The 18,690-nt window shown below is 33.6% G+C and overlaps 1 protein-coding gene across 11 annotated transcripts in view; it reads left to right on the plus strand.

Moving 5' to 3' along the window:
* Nucleotides 1-18,690, plus strand: part of IQCM (IQ motif containing M) — a 664,496-nt gene that overhangs the window by 128,914 nt on the left and 516,892 nt on the right. For all 11 annotated transcript variants that reach the window (XM_058721202.1, XM_058721193.1, XM_058721197.1 and 8 more), the window contains exon 7: nucleotides 4,826-4,917. In XM_058721202.1, coding sequence (XP_058577185.1) covers nucleotides 4,826-4,917 — 92 coding nt within the window. The remainder of the gene's footprint in view (nucleotides 1-4,825; nucleotides 4,918-18,690) is intronic.

Consider the following 18,690-nt stretch of genomic DNA (forward strand, 5'->3'; position numbering starts at 1 on the left):
ATAAGTTTGGAATTTTAATAACTCCTCTGCAGCAATTATGGAGCAGAGTTAAGTTATAATTTTTCTTTTTTAATTTAATAATTTAAAGTTAGTCTTTTTCTAACGGAAGGTGAGACTGATCCTGTAGAGCATAGTTTCAGGGAAGGCATTTGCTTCTGCTTTCCAAAGGTGTGTGGAGATGAGTCAGTTACTTTTCCGCATTATTCCATTAAATAGCACGGTCATCTTCAAGATAACTTTACAATTGTGTACATAACTGTTGGCTCTAGGGCTACAGAACCTCTAAAGTTTCTTCAGCACATTTTGTAGGAACGTTTATACTTGTAGAGTATCAATGTTGCTCTGTTAAATGTGTTTTTCAGTCATTTGTTTTACATTATTTTATTATGTAACATCGTCAGAAATTTGGGATAATTAGCACAGTAATAAATAATAAAAATTTGAGAAAATGTTTCCCTGGCTATAAAGAATATCATGGACCTTCCAACATTTATCCAACAATCTGTGCTTAACACTAGGAGATTGATGCTCAGAAGTCAACACTTTGTTGGCATAAGTGTCATGTGATATTCAAATTTGGAAGAGTGGAATTTATGTAAAGCTCTAATACTGAGGGTTTGGTTTTATCCATGGTAGGGGAAGATGTTAATTGCAAAGGAAAAGAAATGATTATATTGGGAATTTACCAGTTTAAAAAAAAATTGCTTTTGCCCTTAATTTAAACCAAGACCCAGGTTGATCTAGCAGAGTGGTAACTGCTAAAAATAGACCAATTTAACCAAATAGTTTAGAATTTCAAGTACGCTTTTAATAACTAGAAAAGTTAACTGAACTAATTTGAAAATCTACCATTTTCTGTATATTTCAATGGGACTGAAGATTCAAGAAAGAATAATAATGACTTAGGGACAAGTGGAGCACTCATTAATAATAAATCTGATCAGGTAGAGTATCTTTCAGTATGTCTTTCTCAAGAGAGTTGAGTCTTTCTCAAAGAATTGTTTCTTCTGTAACTGGTGGAAGATAAAGGTCTCTTGACACCCTAACATCCCATTTTTAATGAAAACATGTCCTACCTAATGAGGAAGATCAACACCCTCTGAAATTAAGAGCAAGTCCATGTACTCCCGGTAACAGCCTGGGGCACATAAAGCCTGAACTTCAATCCACTAGGGTTGCTTTGTCTTTATTTATAGCTAGCTTATGGCGGTAACTTGTTTCCTACCTTGCAGTTAGCTTCATTTCATTAATGTTAGAAGTGTGATGGGAATACAGAAGGAAAGACAAATAAGTGTTCTGGGACATGGTGACTCAGGGTATTAGAAAACCTGTGCTTAACTAGACAAATAAGATGCCATTAGAGTGAAATTTTTACTGAAATCTAGTTCACCACATAATAAAGATAAGGAAACTTAGCCATGAGGATATAAGCAACAGAAAGGACAATAGAATCAGTTGGAAATCAGGTAGGAGTTCGTTAACAATGCAGGGACAGAGTCCAGCGCTAATTAGCATGAATTGCCCAACTCTTTGTGAGACTTCTGGAAGATTTCTGTTCAATACGAATAGACCCCTGTGAGGGAAGCTGTATATAAACTACTTACAATTCCCCTGAAGATGCCTTGGAAAATACTTATTTCTAAGGGAGACACATAATATTTTTAGGTAGACTGTAAAAATATTGGCTCCACAAAAGAAATTTCCTTGGACAATACATGAAGAAATACAATCTTATAAATGTATGATTTCCTTTTGCCAGATTTCTCTACATTTGATTTGCAGAGCAAAACCAAAATTGAATACCTCTGAATTTTCAAATTTAAGGAAGTGAAGTTCTTCAATATACCTTTGAATTCTAACTTCAAAGATTACCGTACATTAACATGCTCTTTTTATGACAATAGTGATAAATGTGAGTGCATTCTAAATGTTAATTTTCCACCAAGGAAATTAATTTTCTATGCACTTATTTTTAGAGCTATTTTTGTTGTTGTTGTTTATAATATTTGGTGCATTTGAAGGTATGACAACTGTATTTCTGTAAATGCATTCTGTAACTTGGGCAAGTGAGCCCAGACTTCTTCCCCTAGTTTTGTGACCATTTGGGAGTTTCTTGTGTGTTATATGACAGTTTGTATTTAGGCTATTCTGATCAATTGAATAATAAAATGAGAAGATTATAAAGTAATGATAGAATCCCTCACTGCATTTCACATCCAAGTTGAAACGACCCTGCCATTTCACCTTAATGTTTGTAAAATATTTTGCTTAAGTGGATGAACTGTGGTCTGCTTCTGTTAGGATCTTTCATTAATAGGGAATTATTGAACAATTCAATTAATAGTCCTAATTTGGAGATTTAAATATATAACCATGGGCCAGATAGAAGAGATCAAAGAAAATTGTGATTGATTAGTGTATTGTGGCCCTATTCTTGATGACATACAAATAAATTCTAGAATTTTAAATGGGGTTTTGCAAAGCTGACTGTATACTCAAGACTTTCATATTTTCCCTTGACTGTATGATTTGGTCATACTAGTGATACCTCAGTTGTTTGGCCACTGCATGTGACCACACGAGTGACAGATAGACTAATGGATCCTATTAAGTCAGTCATTTATTTACTATTTATTAAGTATCAATTGTATGCCAAATGTAAAACTCTGCCACAGAGTCTTCCCTCAGAGACCCTAGTTTTTTGATGGGCAAAATGTTTTCAAATCCTAAGAATTTCGTAAAATTTTTTTTAATGTTTATTTATTTTTGAGAGTGAGAGAGACAGAGCACGAACAGGGGAGGGGCAGAGAGAGAGAGGGAGACATAGAATCTGAAGCAGGCTCCAGGCTCTGAACTGTCAGCACAGAGCCCAACGTGGGGCTCAAACTCACAAACTGCAAGATCATGACCTGAGCCGAAGTTGGACATTCAACCGACTGAGCCACTCAGGCGCCCCTAAAATCCTAAAAATTTCTATAATATTTATATAACATTTGAACTGGCAATTCAATTTCTAGACATTTATAATAAGAAAAGAATTGGATAGGTTCACAAATATGAATGTTCAAAGATTTTCATCCTTGTTTATAAATACCAAAAAAGTGGAAGCAACCCAAATATCCAGCAAAAGAAATTGGTAAATAAACCATCAGTATGTTAAATCCATATAATGGAATGCTTTGTAAAGGGTCTAAATGACAGTGTACATCTTTGTACATTTACAAATAAAGAAATTCATGATATTAAGTAAAAAAAATGAGCTAAAGGATTCATGTACATATATGTGCAAATAAACAGAGAAGGTATGAAATATAGTACATATGTTAATTATGACAAATACAGTTAGTATAAAATAGTTATAAGGAGTTTAGTTCTTGAGGTCCTACTACTTGGATTCAAATCCTGGCTCCACCCATTTCTAGCTGGGATGATTTGAACTATATACTACTTAACCGTTTAATGTCTTAGTTTATTCATTTGTAAAAGAAGATATATATATATATATATATATATATAATGGAATATGGAATATATATATTTATTATTATATATTATATATAATATATATTATATTATTTATATATAATATATATATATTATATATTCCATATATATAATATATATATATTATATATATGGAATATATATATAATGGAATATATATATAATGGAATATATATATAATGGAATATATATATATAATGGAATATATATATATATATATAATGGAATATTACTTGGTGATCAAAAAGAATGAAATCTTGCCACTTGCAACAACGTGGATGGAGCTAGAGTGTATTATGCTAAACATAAGAAATCAGAGAAAGACAAATATATAATTTCACTCATATGTGGAATTTAAGAAACACAACAGATGAACATAAGGGAAGGGAAGGAAAAATGAGATAAAACAGAGAGGGAAGCAAACCATATGAAACTCTTAAATACAGAGAACAAACTGAGGTTGCTGGAGGGGAGGTTAGTGTGGGGGGATGGGCTAAATGAGTGATAGGCATTAAGGAAGGCACTTGTTAGGATGAGCACTGGGTGTCATATGTAAGTTATGATTCAATGGGTTCTACTCCTAAACCAATAATACACTGTATGTTAACTAACTTGAATTTAAATAAATAAGTAAATAAATATAAAAATAAAATAAAATGGGTGTAATAATAATAAAAACCCAGTATCTTGTGAGCATTAAATGCAGCAAGACAGACAGAACTTAGAATCGTGCCTGGCCCTTAAGAAGCATTTAAGGTTTTACAAATATGACTAAAATAATAGGGTGGTGAATTAGGGCTAATTTTTATTTTCTTCCTTTCGCTTATGTACATTTGCTAAAATTTCTACATGATACCCAGTTTTTGATTCAGCTGACTTGGTTAAATCTCACTAAGTCATGATAAGGAACATGTTACTTAAAATCTCTTGTGAAAGTGAGAATAAATAGATATGATGTTTGTTCAGTTTTCTGAGTTTTGTTTTCATTCAGAAAGCAAATGTTCCTGTTTGTTATCCATGCTCAGAGCCAGCAAAATTTGGTATTATTTTTGTCTTAATTCAATAAATATTATATATTTATATGTAATAACATAATTACATATAAATATATATTTTCAATAATATTTATAGAGGGCCTACTGCATGCTTCTAACTCTGCAGAATGCTGAGGGTCCAACATGCATAGTCTCTACTGATAGGAGACAAGTGTTTTTTTTCTCTGTGATTAGCATCTAATATTATAACATTGTTCTTGAGCGTTTGTATTACAAAATAGGGATTAGAAATCACTCAAGGCTTTATCTTTACATTCTGGAAACAGATTGTTGGTCTCACCATATGCCGTCCCCATCAACTTTGGCTTGCCCTTACAACCCATGACCACCTCTTCCATGGGACTTCCGAAAGAACATGGTGAGTCTCATTCTTAAGTGTTAATAACGCAGTGACTTTCATTATTTCACATTCATTTAAAATGTAGTGTCAAACAGCTAGTATTTCCTTTAAATACTGTGTCAAAATATAAAGAGATTTCAGAAACAAATACTAATATTTCACTTTCAGCTCTTTTATTTGAACTTGAGAGATTGGATTTTTTTAATGTTTCTGTATTTTTGAGAGAGAGAGAGAGAGAGAGAGAGAGAGAGTGAGAGAGAGAGAGAGAGAATGAGTAGGGGAAGGGCAGAGAGAGAGAGGCACAGAATCCAAAACAGGCTTCAGGCTCTGAGCTGTCAGCACAGAGCCTGACGCGGGGCTTGAACTCAGGAATGGCGAGATCATGACCTAGGCTGAAGTCGGATGCTGAACTGACTGAGCCACTCAGGCGCCCCAGATTGGATGTTTTTAATGTGTGTGAATATTGAAGGTTTTAGGAAATTATAAGCATAAATTTCTTATACTTTTATAATTTCCTCTATCCTTGAGTTATTGTTGTTTTAAAAGAATACATAATTCTTCAAAAGAAAATATAGATGATTCTTTAAAGTCCCTTAAGGGTGATTGAAAAGCTAACTCTCTGGAACTTGGTGACTTGCTTAAAGACAGACCTAGGGGGCTATTGATCCAAAGAAACTGTTTTGTAGTTTTCCTCTTTTTAAACTTGTTACTCATGTTCTTGAGCTTCAGGCTGTCATTAAGAGAAAACTCTTCTTGTAGAGTGGGACTTTGATTGATTTTGAAAATTTGCAGAAGAAGCTTCTCCTTGCATTCTTAAGACATTCTTGCATAAAATTTCCTTTATCCAATTACAATTTTGCCAGCGTTTCTCTGCTTTGATTATTATAAGGAATTCAAGCATCAAATGGAGGCTCAAGCACCACATTTTCATTAATCCAACCAATATTCACCAATACTTTTAACATTTGTGAATATAATGTCAGAATCTTGAACACATGCTGTTTAAAGTCGAACACACATCTGTTTAAAATTTTTGAATGTTGAATTGATCAATAGCTTAAATTCTTTTAAGGCTTGATCAGGTAGTTTGAGGTCCCAGGTAGTGTAAACAATGTGTGGATCTCACTGAGTCTAGAATATGTATATGAAGAAGTAAATGCTGTCAAAAATTCTTCATAAAGCATAGGATCTAATAGGTGAAATAGTATAATCTTGAAATCTGATAACTGTGAAGGCTGAGGTTTTGCAGCCCTTACTACCTTATAAGTGAAAGTTCTATGATATTTAGAGTTTATTCAGAATCATACTAAGCATTGATAAAAATCTGTTTTCAAATACCATCAAACTCAGATAAATCATATGTTTTTTCCCTTTTTAGAGCCACCTCTTAGTTCATTGAAGGGTTCAGTAATTCTCATGGCTTTACTCTGAATGTAGAAATTTAAGTCTTTTTCCATCTACATGGAACTTACTCCATTGGAGTTTGACCACTGTTTTTTTTTTTTTAGTGCTAAAGAAAAGACAAAATCTTTCTAAAATGTTTATTGAGAGAATCTCAATTACTAGCTACAGATTATTATGAAATTGTGAGTCAAAGGCCTGCAGAATGGGCAGTCACCTACAGGATGTGCTTTGAGGTTTGCTAAAGGTTCTGTCCATGCAAAAATGTTCTGCTGACACATTTGGAATATTTACTAATAGATCCATAATAACTTCATGGGAGATGAAGGCTCCTTGTCTTATCACAGTGACTGGCACATATTAGGCATTAATAAACATTTGTTGAATGAATGAATGAATGAATGAAGACAAATTAAAAGAAGCCACCCAAATGGAATATTTTTCTATATGTATCTGTGTATCTCTTTCTGCATTATAGGCTAAAAGAAAAAGATGAATTTGGGGAAATAAAATACAAAAACAACAATGAATATATACCTGCAAAAAAAGGGCACTGGACACTTTTCTTTTATGGTTCTGGTTTACACTGATTATGTGTAGACTGCACAGATAGCATAAAAATAAGTAAAATGTTATGCATTTCATTTATATGCTTTAAAAGCAAATTGTTGGGCAGATTATTAGTTTTATGATATAAGTTTCTCAATACTCATACAACTTCAGGGGATTTGGAAGGTTAAACATGCTGAAAGTATAAAAATTTTCAATAAAATATTATTTCCAAATGCTATAGTGCAGTTCTTCTTTTTTCCTTAAAATGAAATGTATTTTTAATAAAATAAGAGTGGAAATTTCACCAGTGCTTTGTTTTATGTGAATTTTTGTTTTATTTTGCTTTGTTTTCAGCCAAACAACTCTTTTATAATAGCAATTTTATTATTATTATTATTATTATTATTATTATTATTGGTAAGGTCAGAAATGTCTGAAAATTTGTGGCCAGGACTTACTTACCTATCAGAGAAGTGTGAAAAATGTTGATTTTTTTTTTAGGTGTGACCTAGGTGTGATCCTGGCTTTGTGTCTTGGGTGAAAAATAATCAATACTTTATGAATACTTTTTAAAATTCATGTTAATTTTTTAGTTCATTTTAAAGCTTTAGTCTACAAATTTGTCCAGCAAAGCTTTTTCTGGACATCAGTATTAACACTGGTTAGTAAGTTACAGCTTCACTGAATGTCTGAAACAGTTGCTGAGGTCTCTTTAATAAGAGGATGTAGCTTAAATTGTGGAGAATGCCGATCTTGCGGTTTTCTCAGAGGTATATGATAATTTACTGGGCTCTTAAATTAAAATTGCCCAATTCTTTTTTAGAATAAATAAATATATTTTTTTTAAATTTAAATTCAAGTTAGTTAACGTCCAGCATAGTGTTGGCTTCAGGAGTAGAACCCAGTGATTCATCTCTTACATATGACACCCAGTGCTCCTCCCTAAAAGTGCCCTCCTTAATACCCCTTACCCATTTAACCCATCTCCGCCCCCTCCCCGCCCCGCCACCTCTGCTCCAGCAACCCTCAGTTTGTTCTCTGTATTTAAGAGTCTCTTATGGCTTGCCTCCCTCTCCGTTTTTATCTTATTTTTTCCTTCCTTTACATTATTCTTATTAAAGGAAAAAGGAAAGGAAATTAGAACATGGGAGTTAAGACAAAGTCAAGACTTCTATTCATTTGACTTACATATATTATTATGTATGACACATAATAATTATATGTTATATATATAGAAATATATATACTTTATACTACTTGAAGCCTTGCCTTTTAAAGTGGTACAATAGTCCCCCTTTATCTATGGGGGATACGTTCCAAGACCCTCAGTGGGTGCCTGAAACTTGAGATAGTACCGAACCCTATATATATTATGTGTGTTCCTATACACACGTACCTATGGTAAAGTTTAATTTATAAATTAGGCCCAGTAAGAGATTAGCAATAACTAATAATAAAATAGAACAGTTATAAGAATATACTGTAATAAAAGTTACATGGATGTGGTCTGTCTCTCAAAATATTTTATTGTACTACACCCACCTTCTTCCCATGATGATGTGAAATGACAAAATGTCTATTGATGAGATGAAGTGAGGTGAATGACATAGACATTATGACAGCATTAGGCTTCTATTTACCTTCTGACAGTGTGTCAGAAGGAGGATCATCTGCTTCTGGATCTTGGTTGACTGTGGGTAACTGAAACCATAGAAAGTGAAACTGCAGGTAAGGGGGCTACGGGATAGCACAGTAGTGAGGGCACTGAAGTTGTTTTAGTCATTCTAATGAGATTAGAATTCTGGCTCTGCCAGTTTCTAGTTGGAAATCTCATCCAAGTGACTTAATCACTCTATGAGTCAGTTTCCTCATTGATTACATGGGGAATAATAACAATACCAACCTCAACATTTTTAGATTATGTTTATAACATGTATACCATACATCCTGGTGCTTAATAAAATTGAGCTGTGACTATTAATTTCAGTTCCCTAGATGTAAATAGTAAAGCATATATCCTAAAGGATTTATTACTAGAAGCACAAGACCCACCTCTTAACCACACACTCAACCCTATCACAGCATGGAACTCAGGAAAGTGAGTTTTATTGTTAATGTATAAACACAATCACTGTGACCTTTCCTGAATTCAACTATTTTTGTCGTTATCATTGTTAGCATCCTGCTCTAGACCTTGAATCTGCCTGTTTACTTGCTATTTCAATGAATTTGGTAGGTCACACTGAAATTGATATTCTTCAAGCACTCCTTTCACCAGTCATTTCAGAGCTTTACCTCCATCTTTATGATTCTAAGGGAATAGGCCCATGGTAGGAGGTACCCCAGTTCTCTGGGCTTTAGTTTCATCATCTGTAATCTTCTGGGAAAGAATGAAACTATCTTCAATGAAAAGAACAAAAGGTTAGAATATTTCCCTTACCTGTAGGGTTGCTTCTCAGATATTAAAATCTCTGTACATAATCATTGATTGGAGAGAAGTGGACCAACCCCAGCCTTTGCTCTTAGCAAGATTTCTTACCTTACCCTACTTGGTAAGTTCACAGCCTTGGGACCCTTGGGATGAATCTCATTAAGTATGACCTTTAACTCTGTCTACATCAGTGTCCACGAGACACCTAGGACTTCCAGGTTGCCTCTTATCACCAAAGTCCCACTCCCTTTCTCTCTAATTCTGTATGCCTTTTTTTTGTGACATTATCCCTTATCCTTTTTGCTCCTAGAAACTGTTTATTCTCCTCCCTGAAATCATAGCCAGTAACCAGCAAAAGCCCTGAATCTTTCTCTTCTGCTAAGTGTTCCCTTTAGCTCTTGGTATCACTAAAATCCGTGCTCTGTCCCTAGCCCTGAGGACATTTCTTTCTCTGCTGTTGTCTCAAGTGGTGATGGTTCTCTCTCCCACACCTCGCCTGTCTGGGATTGGAGATGGAGTAGTGACCTTATTCCTTATGCTGTTTCCAGACCATTGTCACTTCCTATTCTCTAACATGAATCCATCTTTGAATCCCATGTCATCAAATGATATCCTCCATTATCTCTTCTTCTTACAGTAATCTATTGATTTGCATCCATTTTCAAATATCTTAAAGAATTTAGACCCTGGGCCCTTGTGACTTTCTCAAGCACCAGTCTTGTAATAACTGTGATGTGGGTGTCCAAATAAATAAGCTCTCTGACTCATTGGCTTCTGCATTCCTTGAGCCCTTTTCCTTAAATGATTTTGCTTTCCATCATACTACATGTATTCTCTAATAGTTATACCTTTGAAATATTTCCAAAACCTGACATTGAAGAGCACTAGTGTTCACCAGATCACCTTCTAAACTCTAACAATATTTTTAAATCCCACTAAGAGTCTTGGGACCCTAGTGAAAATAGAGGCCTGGCATTAAATTTTTGAATTTCTTCTCTAGCTACACTCATTCCCTTGATAATTTTATCCAAGCTGTGGCTTTAACTATCATTTATGTGCTGATGACTCCAAACATATCTCCAGCCTGGTTATTCTCTTGAACTCCATCTCACATTCAGCTGCTTAATCAGCATGTCTACCTGAATTTTTAACAGGCATTTCAAACCTAACATGTCCAACTCAGGAACTCCATAGGTGTTGTTCTCTTTGTCTAGAAAGCTCCTTTCCTTAGATATCATAGGCATCACCTTTTGGCCACTTCTGGGCATTGTCCAAATGCCTCCTTACCAGTAAGGCCATTCCTGGCCAGTTTATTATAGCAGCAACCATACTTGCCAGCCCTGTTATGTCACTTGCTTTACTTTGACCTCTAGCATTTGAGATCTCAGGACATGTTGCTTCTTTCATTTATCTGACTTTGTCTGCCTCCTCCTGCTAGAATGTAAAATCCATGAAGACAGATAGTATTGACTGATTTATTCACTACTAAATCCCTTGGATCCAGAATCATTCTTGGCACATAGGAAGTACTCACTATGAGTGAAGATACCATTTTATTTTCTAAGAGTGGTACCAATTTGCATATTTATTTTTTTTCTATTTAATGAAGAAATTTATCTAATTTATTAGAATAAATAGTTCCACCCATGGAGCTTAAATATGCTGTTTTCATTTTGAATAAAAAATAAAGCTGAAAAAAATACAGCTCTATATGTGTGTGCGTGTGTGCGTGTGTGTGTGTGTGTGTGTGTGTGTGTGTGTGCATGTGAGTTTCTGAGAACATGGTGAACAACTATGCGAGGAAAGACTTTTGGGTACAGAACACCTAAAAATGCTAGTTAAATATTAAAAGATAAGATTAAAACCCTGGCTGAACGAGCAGGAAAGCATAAAAATAGTAAAACCAGAAAATATAAGAAAGTCTGATTCCACAAGGTTTTTATATTATTTAGAGTAGTTTGTTTTTAGGGCTCATACCTATATTCCTGGTAGCTTACAACTCTCCTAGTTAAAACAAACAAGCAACAAAAAATTTGTATCACTTCTGTTCCTTTTCCTTTCAATCAATCATATATAGATATATAGATATATACATACACACACACACATATATATATATACACGCGTGTATATATATATATATATATATATATATATATACACGCGTGTATACACACACACACACACATACTCATATTAGATCTCAGGAATCCAGAATTAGATTAATAGATTGATTTTTTGTCATGATGCATTCTCATCACTTGTTCATGGGTTGCCCTCTTTTATTTCATTTGTTTAATAATATTGATAGCAACTGATATCTACTTATTTGCCCTTGCCAAATCCTGTCTCTTTGCTTCCACCCTAGATTCCTAGATTTGGAGTGTTTTTAAATTCTTGATACTAATCTTTTGTTGTATTGTGACTGGTCTTTTCACTTCCTTTAAGGGTGTCTTTGATAAACAAATGATATTGATTTAAATATGACAAAATTGAACAAAAATATTACCCTCTTTGGGGCAATAAAATGAAATGCTGTAGGTTTGCTCTCCCCCAATCTTGAAGTTCTTACTCTCATTGTCCACTATTCCAGTTTTGTCTTTTTTTAACTGTAATCTCACAAGCTATGCCATAATTGTCATTATTTTATAAAAAGATGATGTTTGTTTAGATTTGCCTGTCCCCAGGTAGATATCAAGAATTGCAAAAAAACTTACAAATTTTCCAAATGAACTGCAGATGGACATGATATGTCCTTCCTTTTATTTAGGGCTTTATAAAGTCTCAATAATATTTTATAGTTTTCTGCATTTTTTAAAGATTTATTTCCATGCATTTGATGTTTTTGATGCTATTTTAAATGCTATTTAAAATTTTATTTCAGCCCTACCCCAGTTTCTGCAACCTAGAAATACAGTTAATCTTTTTATATGGACCTTACATCTTATAGACTTTATAAATTAACATAATTTCTAGTAGTTAATCTGGTTTATCTGTTGATCCTTCTAGATTTCTTAAGTATATAATCATACTGTCATGAATGATGACAGTTTATGTTCTTTTCTTCCTATTCTGGGTCTTTTATTTATTTTTTCTTACCTTATTGCATTTGTTAGCCCCCCCTGAACAATGTAACACAAAAATGGTGAACAGCTTTCTCATTTTCTATCTCAGAAGGAATTATTATATATATTAGTATTAAGTATAATGTATAGTATTTGTCAAAGCCTGTCTATATTAAAGAAGTTCCTACTTAGTGAAGAGGTTTCATCATGAGTCAATGTTGAATTTTATCAGATGATTTTATTTTTATCTCAAGATGATTATATGATTTCTCTTAATGTAGTGAATTATGCTCATTGATGTTCAGATGTGAAACTAATCTTCAACCTTGGAATAAACCAAACTTGAATTTAATTTGCTAATATTCTGTTGAGGATTTTTAAACTTATTTTGAAAAGAGAAATGACCTGTAATTTTCCTTGTTTATAATGTTCCTGTCAGGATTTGGTGTTGAGGTAATGAATATTATACAATAAGTTGAAAACTATTCTCACTTTTTTCATTTGTCTGGAAGACTTTGTGTAAGATTGTGCTATTTTTTTTCTTAAATGTTGGGGGAAAATCACTAATGATGCCACTTGGCCTGGAGATTTCTTTATATGGGATTTTAAAATCATAGATTAAATGTCTTTAATAAGATTGGAACTGATGAAATTATTTTAATCTTCTGCCAGTTTTTATAAGTTATGTTTATAGTAATATGTCCAAGTTGTCAAAAGTATTGCCACAAAGTTGTCCATAATAACATTTGTACTGATGTCTCCTTTTTAATTTTCTATATTAATTATTTAGGTTTCTCTCTCTCCCTCCTTTCCTTCCTTTTTCTATTGAGTCAGTTGTGCTGAATGTCTGTCAACTTTATTTTTTTAAAGAAACAACTTTAGGATTAATTGGTTTTCTTTAGAGTGCATTGCTTTCTATTTCATGAATTTCTACTAATCATTATATTTTCCTGCTCTCCGTGTTGGTCAGCTCTGAGTGAGTGCTTTCTTTGAGATCTTAATATTTGTTATTTGATTTTACTTCAGCATTTACTCATTACAATGAAAATTGTCTAAATACTGTATATATGGTATTATTATCAATTACTGTGGTGAAATCTTCTCTCAATAAAATGGATGAGTTTAAGGAAGGCAGCACATACCCTTTAAAAATAGCCAGTAGAGGGGCACCTGGATGGCTTAGTTGGTTAAGCATCTGACTCTTGATCTCAGCTCAGGTCTTGATCTCAGGGTCGCGAGTTCAAGCCCCACATTGGGCTTCTCTCTGAACATGAAGCCTACTTAAAAAAAATAGCCAATAGAATGGTAGACATATGGGAACTCAAAAAATGCTTTATAAATAGCTTTTGTCCCCTGCGAAGATAACTGAAAATAAACAAAACCTTTCTGTTAGACTCCTTTTGTATTGAGATCAATAGCCAAATGTTAGGTTTCATTTTTTTTTTCAGTTATAAAAATACAGACAACTATATTAAAGAACAATTTGGAAAAAAGAAAAAAAAACTTGTCAATTAATGCCACCACCCTCTCACAGCTGTGCTTAACAACTTAGTTTATTTCCTTTCAATTTTGTTCCTTTGTATCTTTTTAAAACCTAATGGCAATACTTAATTTTTTTTTCTAGTTAAGTCTAATGTAATAATTTTCTTTCATTAATTGGACATAAGCATCCATTTCATTTTCTCTCAATGAATACAAGGGAATTCTCCCTCATGTACCAGCACAGCTAACTCTCCAGCTTCTTCACTTGCTCATCAGAGGTTATTCAGGTACTAGTCAGCTTGGGTTGCTAAAACAAAATGCCATAGACTGGGTGGCTTAAACAACAGAAATATTTTCTCACAGTTCTGGAGGCTGAAAGTCTGAGATCAGGGTACCTACGTGGTTGGGTTCTGATGAGAGCTGTCTTCCTGGCTTGCAAACAGCTGCCTTCTACCTGTTTTGTCACATGGCCTTTTCTGAGAGGGCACATTCAGAGAGAGAGAGAGAGCTCTCTGGTCTCTTATAGGGGCATCATGCATGAGAGTCCCACCCTCATGACCTCATCTAAACTTAATTGCCAAAGGCTCCATCTCCCAACTACCATCACCTTGAGGGGTAGGCTTTCAACATAAGAATTTGGGAGGAACAAAATTCAGTCCACAGCACTCAGTACTAGAGGAGGAAAAACCATGTTCTTTGTTCCTGCCTTTTGACAGTATGTGAAGCTGGCTGAAGATAGGAAGGGAGGAGGGTAGAGAGGTATTTTCAACTCATTTTGGAAGTGGAAAATAGAATTTTTAAAATAATACGTTATTTTTTTTAAACATCACAAATAAGATTTTTTTTTATTTGTCACCATTAAATGTCTGAATTTTAAACAGATACTTGGACTGGTGGCTCGTATCCATCAGCTCGTTCAACGTGAGCACCGTTCTCATCCCCAGTAGTGTTTCCAGAACTACTATCTTCACTGTGAAGTTCCATGAGCTTTCCCAATTCAGACTTGGTCATCTTCAGCATTTTTACTTTTCTCACAAAGATATCATGGGGTGGATAAATAAAGTGACAAGTCTTTACAATGTCTTTTCTGATGCTGTCTAGAATCAATTTATTGACCAATTCTTTCAAGTCATTTGTCTCCACTTTTTGGGTCATGATTTTTGTCATCTTTTTCTGAATCTGGAGGACCTGTTGGTGCTGAGCATAAGAGGTCTTCCAAATCTGATTGTTGTTGTTGTTGTTGTTGTTGTTGTTGTTGTTTAAGTAAAACCAACACAAACAGATGAAGCAAATAACCATTGGTAGTCTTGACATCAGCATGAGCTTCAATCATGTTCTGCACTTTTTTGACCATGAAGCACATTTTGTCATGGGTAAGGTCCATGCCATGGAAAGATGCCCTGGACATCGTCAGTAATTAGCTTCAATTTTCTAAATACAACTTCCTTATTCTGCAGATCAGCAAGGCTCACTTTAAAAACATGACCCTTGAGGACATCAGATGCGATTTTGGTTCCATGTGTTCTGGTAACTAGTGTTTTCCTAATATTTCTTATATTGAACGTATCTGGTGCTTTCATATTATACCAATCTTTCTTAGAAAATGGATCAACCACTTTCTTCTTGGCTCCCTTTTTGCTGCCTTTCATAAGATGCTTGTTCTTGCCCCCAAATAATAAATTCTATACATTCTAAGCAGATTTAGTTTTATTCAGGAATCCACTATATTACAACAGGTGCAGTGAGAGGGAGACGATGCTGGCCTTGTGTACATTTAGACCATTGCTACCTGCCTTTTTGATTCTGTGATCCCCTATCTCCCCCAATTCTACTATAATAATATAGTAGAATTGTATAGTAATATAATAATCAAGTACCTTCTCATAAATACTTTCATTTGTTGATACAATGTCAGTTATTATTTTATACCTAGGAAATTCCAAAAGTTATTTGAAAAAAGCTGAAATTTAAGATATTTAAAATATTTTTATTAATTTTTTTGCCACAATGGCTACTAAAAACATTAACTGAAAGATAGATGTTTTAACAAAGTAATAGAATAAATTTGTTTTTAATAAACTAATAACATAATTCGTATCACTCCTTACTGGTAAGTTTCTTTTTATATGTTGTATTCTTGATTCTCATGGGATTTTCAGGTAAAGTTCATCTAATTTTTCCCATCACTGGTATGAAGAAACTAAATATTAAAAAGTATGTAAGTAGCTCAAATTTCAAGTATTAGTTTTCTGATTCCCAGTTCTCATTCCATTTTATTGTATTGCTTTATATAGGTTCATATTGTCTTATATGTATCTATGAATATTTTGCTCTTTAAATATAAAATTGGGATATTTTGTTCAAAGCTTTTATTTTTTTAAGTAAGCTCTACACCCAAAGTGGGGCTTGAACTTGCGACCAAGAGTAGCATGTTCTACTGAGTGAGCCAACCAGGTGCCCCTAAAATTGGGATATTTTAAGGCTATATTTCATGACAAAACAGAGTAATTCAATATAGGATGGGCTTATAAAGTGAGTATTTTGTAGTACATAAAATGTTACAAACTAAAGGGTAGTGTAAATTTGTGTAATTTTTGAGTTTTTCTCCATCTGATACTATGTGGTCTAAATATGGTGTTTCTCACTACTGTACATATTTTTTAGAATTACGTTTTCAATTAGTCTTCCAAGTTTATCAATAATATTGTTACATCATATATAATTTTAGAGTGTTAGCCTTTATATTGAATTATAAATTAGTTTCTATTGCTGTTTAAGTATATAATAATATATTAGGAAATATAGCTTTTTTGCATTATTCCCCACTGCTCACATTAATAGACATCTTGTAAAAACACAAGTGTTTGTCTGAAAATTCACCTTGCCTCATCATTTTTATGAAAATGTAAAAAGTATTTTTAATGTACCAAATTCTAAACAATCAAAAATTTTCATGCTGGGAAAAATGCATCCTATGATATTAGAAGTGTTCAGCAAATCTCTAAGAGATATTTGAGGAATGTGAAAAACCTCTTTTTATTCCATTACAAGAATACCTGTGTCTTGAATCCAGGTATTTCTCTGTTCATTTATATACTCTGTCAGGAAGAGGAAAACCCAACAGGGTTTAGCTAATTTTAGCTAAGCTAATTTCTGAAATTTCAAGAGATTGAATATATCATCTATAAATATTGATGGTAGCAGGAAGATACATTCCACAGTGGATTACAGATATTTCTTATGCAAAATAATCTTAAAATAAAACATTTAAGCATTATAAGCATGTAATTCATTTATATACCCTGAAGCAAGATTGAAAGGGGATCATTAGACCAATGATGTTAATAAAAATAAAATGCAAGATGTACTTATAATTTAAATTTTCTGGATGAAGTGCCAGGGTGGCTCAGTTGGTTAAGCATTCAACTCTTGATTTTGACTCAGGTCATGATCTCACAGTTTGTGAGTTCGAGCCCTGTGTCAGGCTCTCCACTTGAGATTCTCTCTCTCCCTCTCTCTGTGTCCTCCCCATCTCTAAAAAATAAACTTAAGAAAAATAGATTTGCTAGTAGTCACATAAAACAAGAGAAACAGATGAATAAATTTTAAACACACTAAATTTAACCTAATATATATAAAATTCATCATTTAATACATAATCAATATGAAAAATTATTAGTATCATATTTTACATTCCTTTTTTTTTCTTACAAATTCTTTAAAATCTGGCATATAATTTAACATACAGCACATCACCATTCATACTAGCCACATTTCAAGTGCTCATAGCCACACTTTATCATACTGAGAACACAGGATTAGGATTTGGACCTCCAGTGGATGTTGATCACTCATTTTTGTGATCATGCTTGGCACATAGTAAATGGACAGTATATGTTTAAAGAAAAGAAGAAAAAAAGATAGCAAAGAAAGGTCATAGAAGTTTGTTGCCTGATTGGAGTATATATATCCACTTATTAGATGGATGACCTTGGTAAGGCTATTTAGCCTTCCTAACCTCAGTGTTCTTTTGTAGGAATGAGACATTTGTATATGCCTTTCAGTATTACTGCGAGAGAATTAAATGAGGGTATCAAAGGTAGAGCACCTACTTGGTTTCCTTCCATCCCACTTCCCTTCTGGAATCTGAATTGTCCTATATTAGATAACTTAATCTGTTCATATCCACTTTTATTAGATTTCATAAATTGCCCCACCAAACATTACATTTTTTTCAGTTAAAGTGAGTGGAATGGAAGGAACTAGAATCAGAGTAGGAGGTTCTTGGCATTTAGATTATAGCCAAGGACAATTATGTTAAATTGCTTAGCATGCTGTGGAATTAATTGCCCATGATCTTAATTATAAATATTTAATATTTAATTTATAAAACATCCTTTAAACATGCAGGTCTACATTCAGATATATGAACATTTTGGTAAATAAGCTCAGTCAGGTAGACGGTTTAAAATGTTAATGCAATGATCACTTCAGATCTTCTTATTTCCCTTCTGTTCAGACCTGAACTGCTCAGGGACTTGAAGTAAGAAATAGAAGCATCATCTGTTTTGTTTTGTTTTGTTTTGTTTTGTTTTGTTTTGTTTCCTTTCCTCCATTCACACATTCACATACACAATATAAAATACATGTAGAGGTGTGCAGAAAACATACACCTATGGTACTGGGCTGGCTTCATGGGCATGTGACCCTGAAGTCACACAGGACTCTGCCCCTTAGAAAGGGATCAGCTCTTGGGGATTAATGCTCTCTGGTCATTGTCTTGAACTTCCAAGTAATTTACCTTTAAATTTGTGGTTTGTAAGTAAGTCTAATAGGATAATGGAACATGCAAGGGAAGCT

Source organism: Neofelis nebulosa, chromosome 3 (genome assembly GCF_028018385.1).
Source record: "Neofelis nebulosa isolate mNeoNeb1 chromosome 3, mNeoNeb1.pri, whole genome shotgun sequence".
Taxonomy (NCBI): domain Eukaryota; kingdom Metazoa; phylum Chordata; class Mammalia; order Carnivora; family Felidae; genus Neofelis; species Neofelis nebulosa.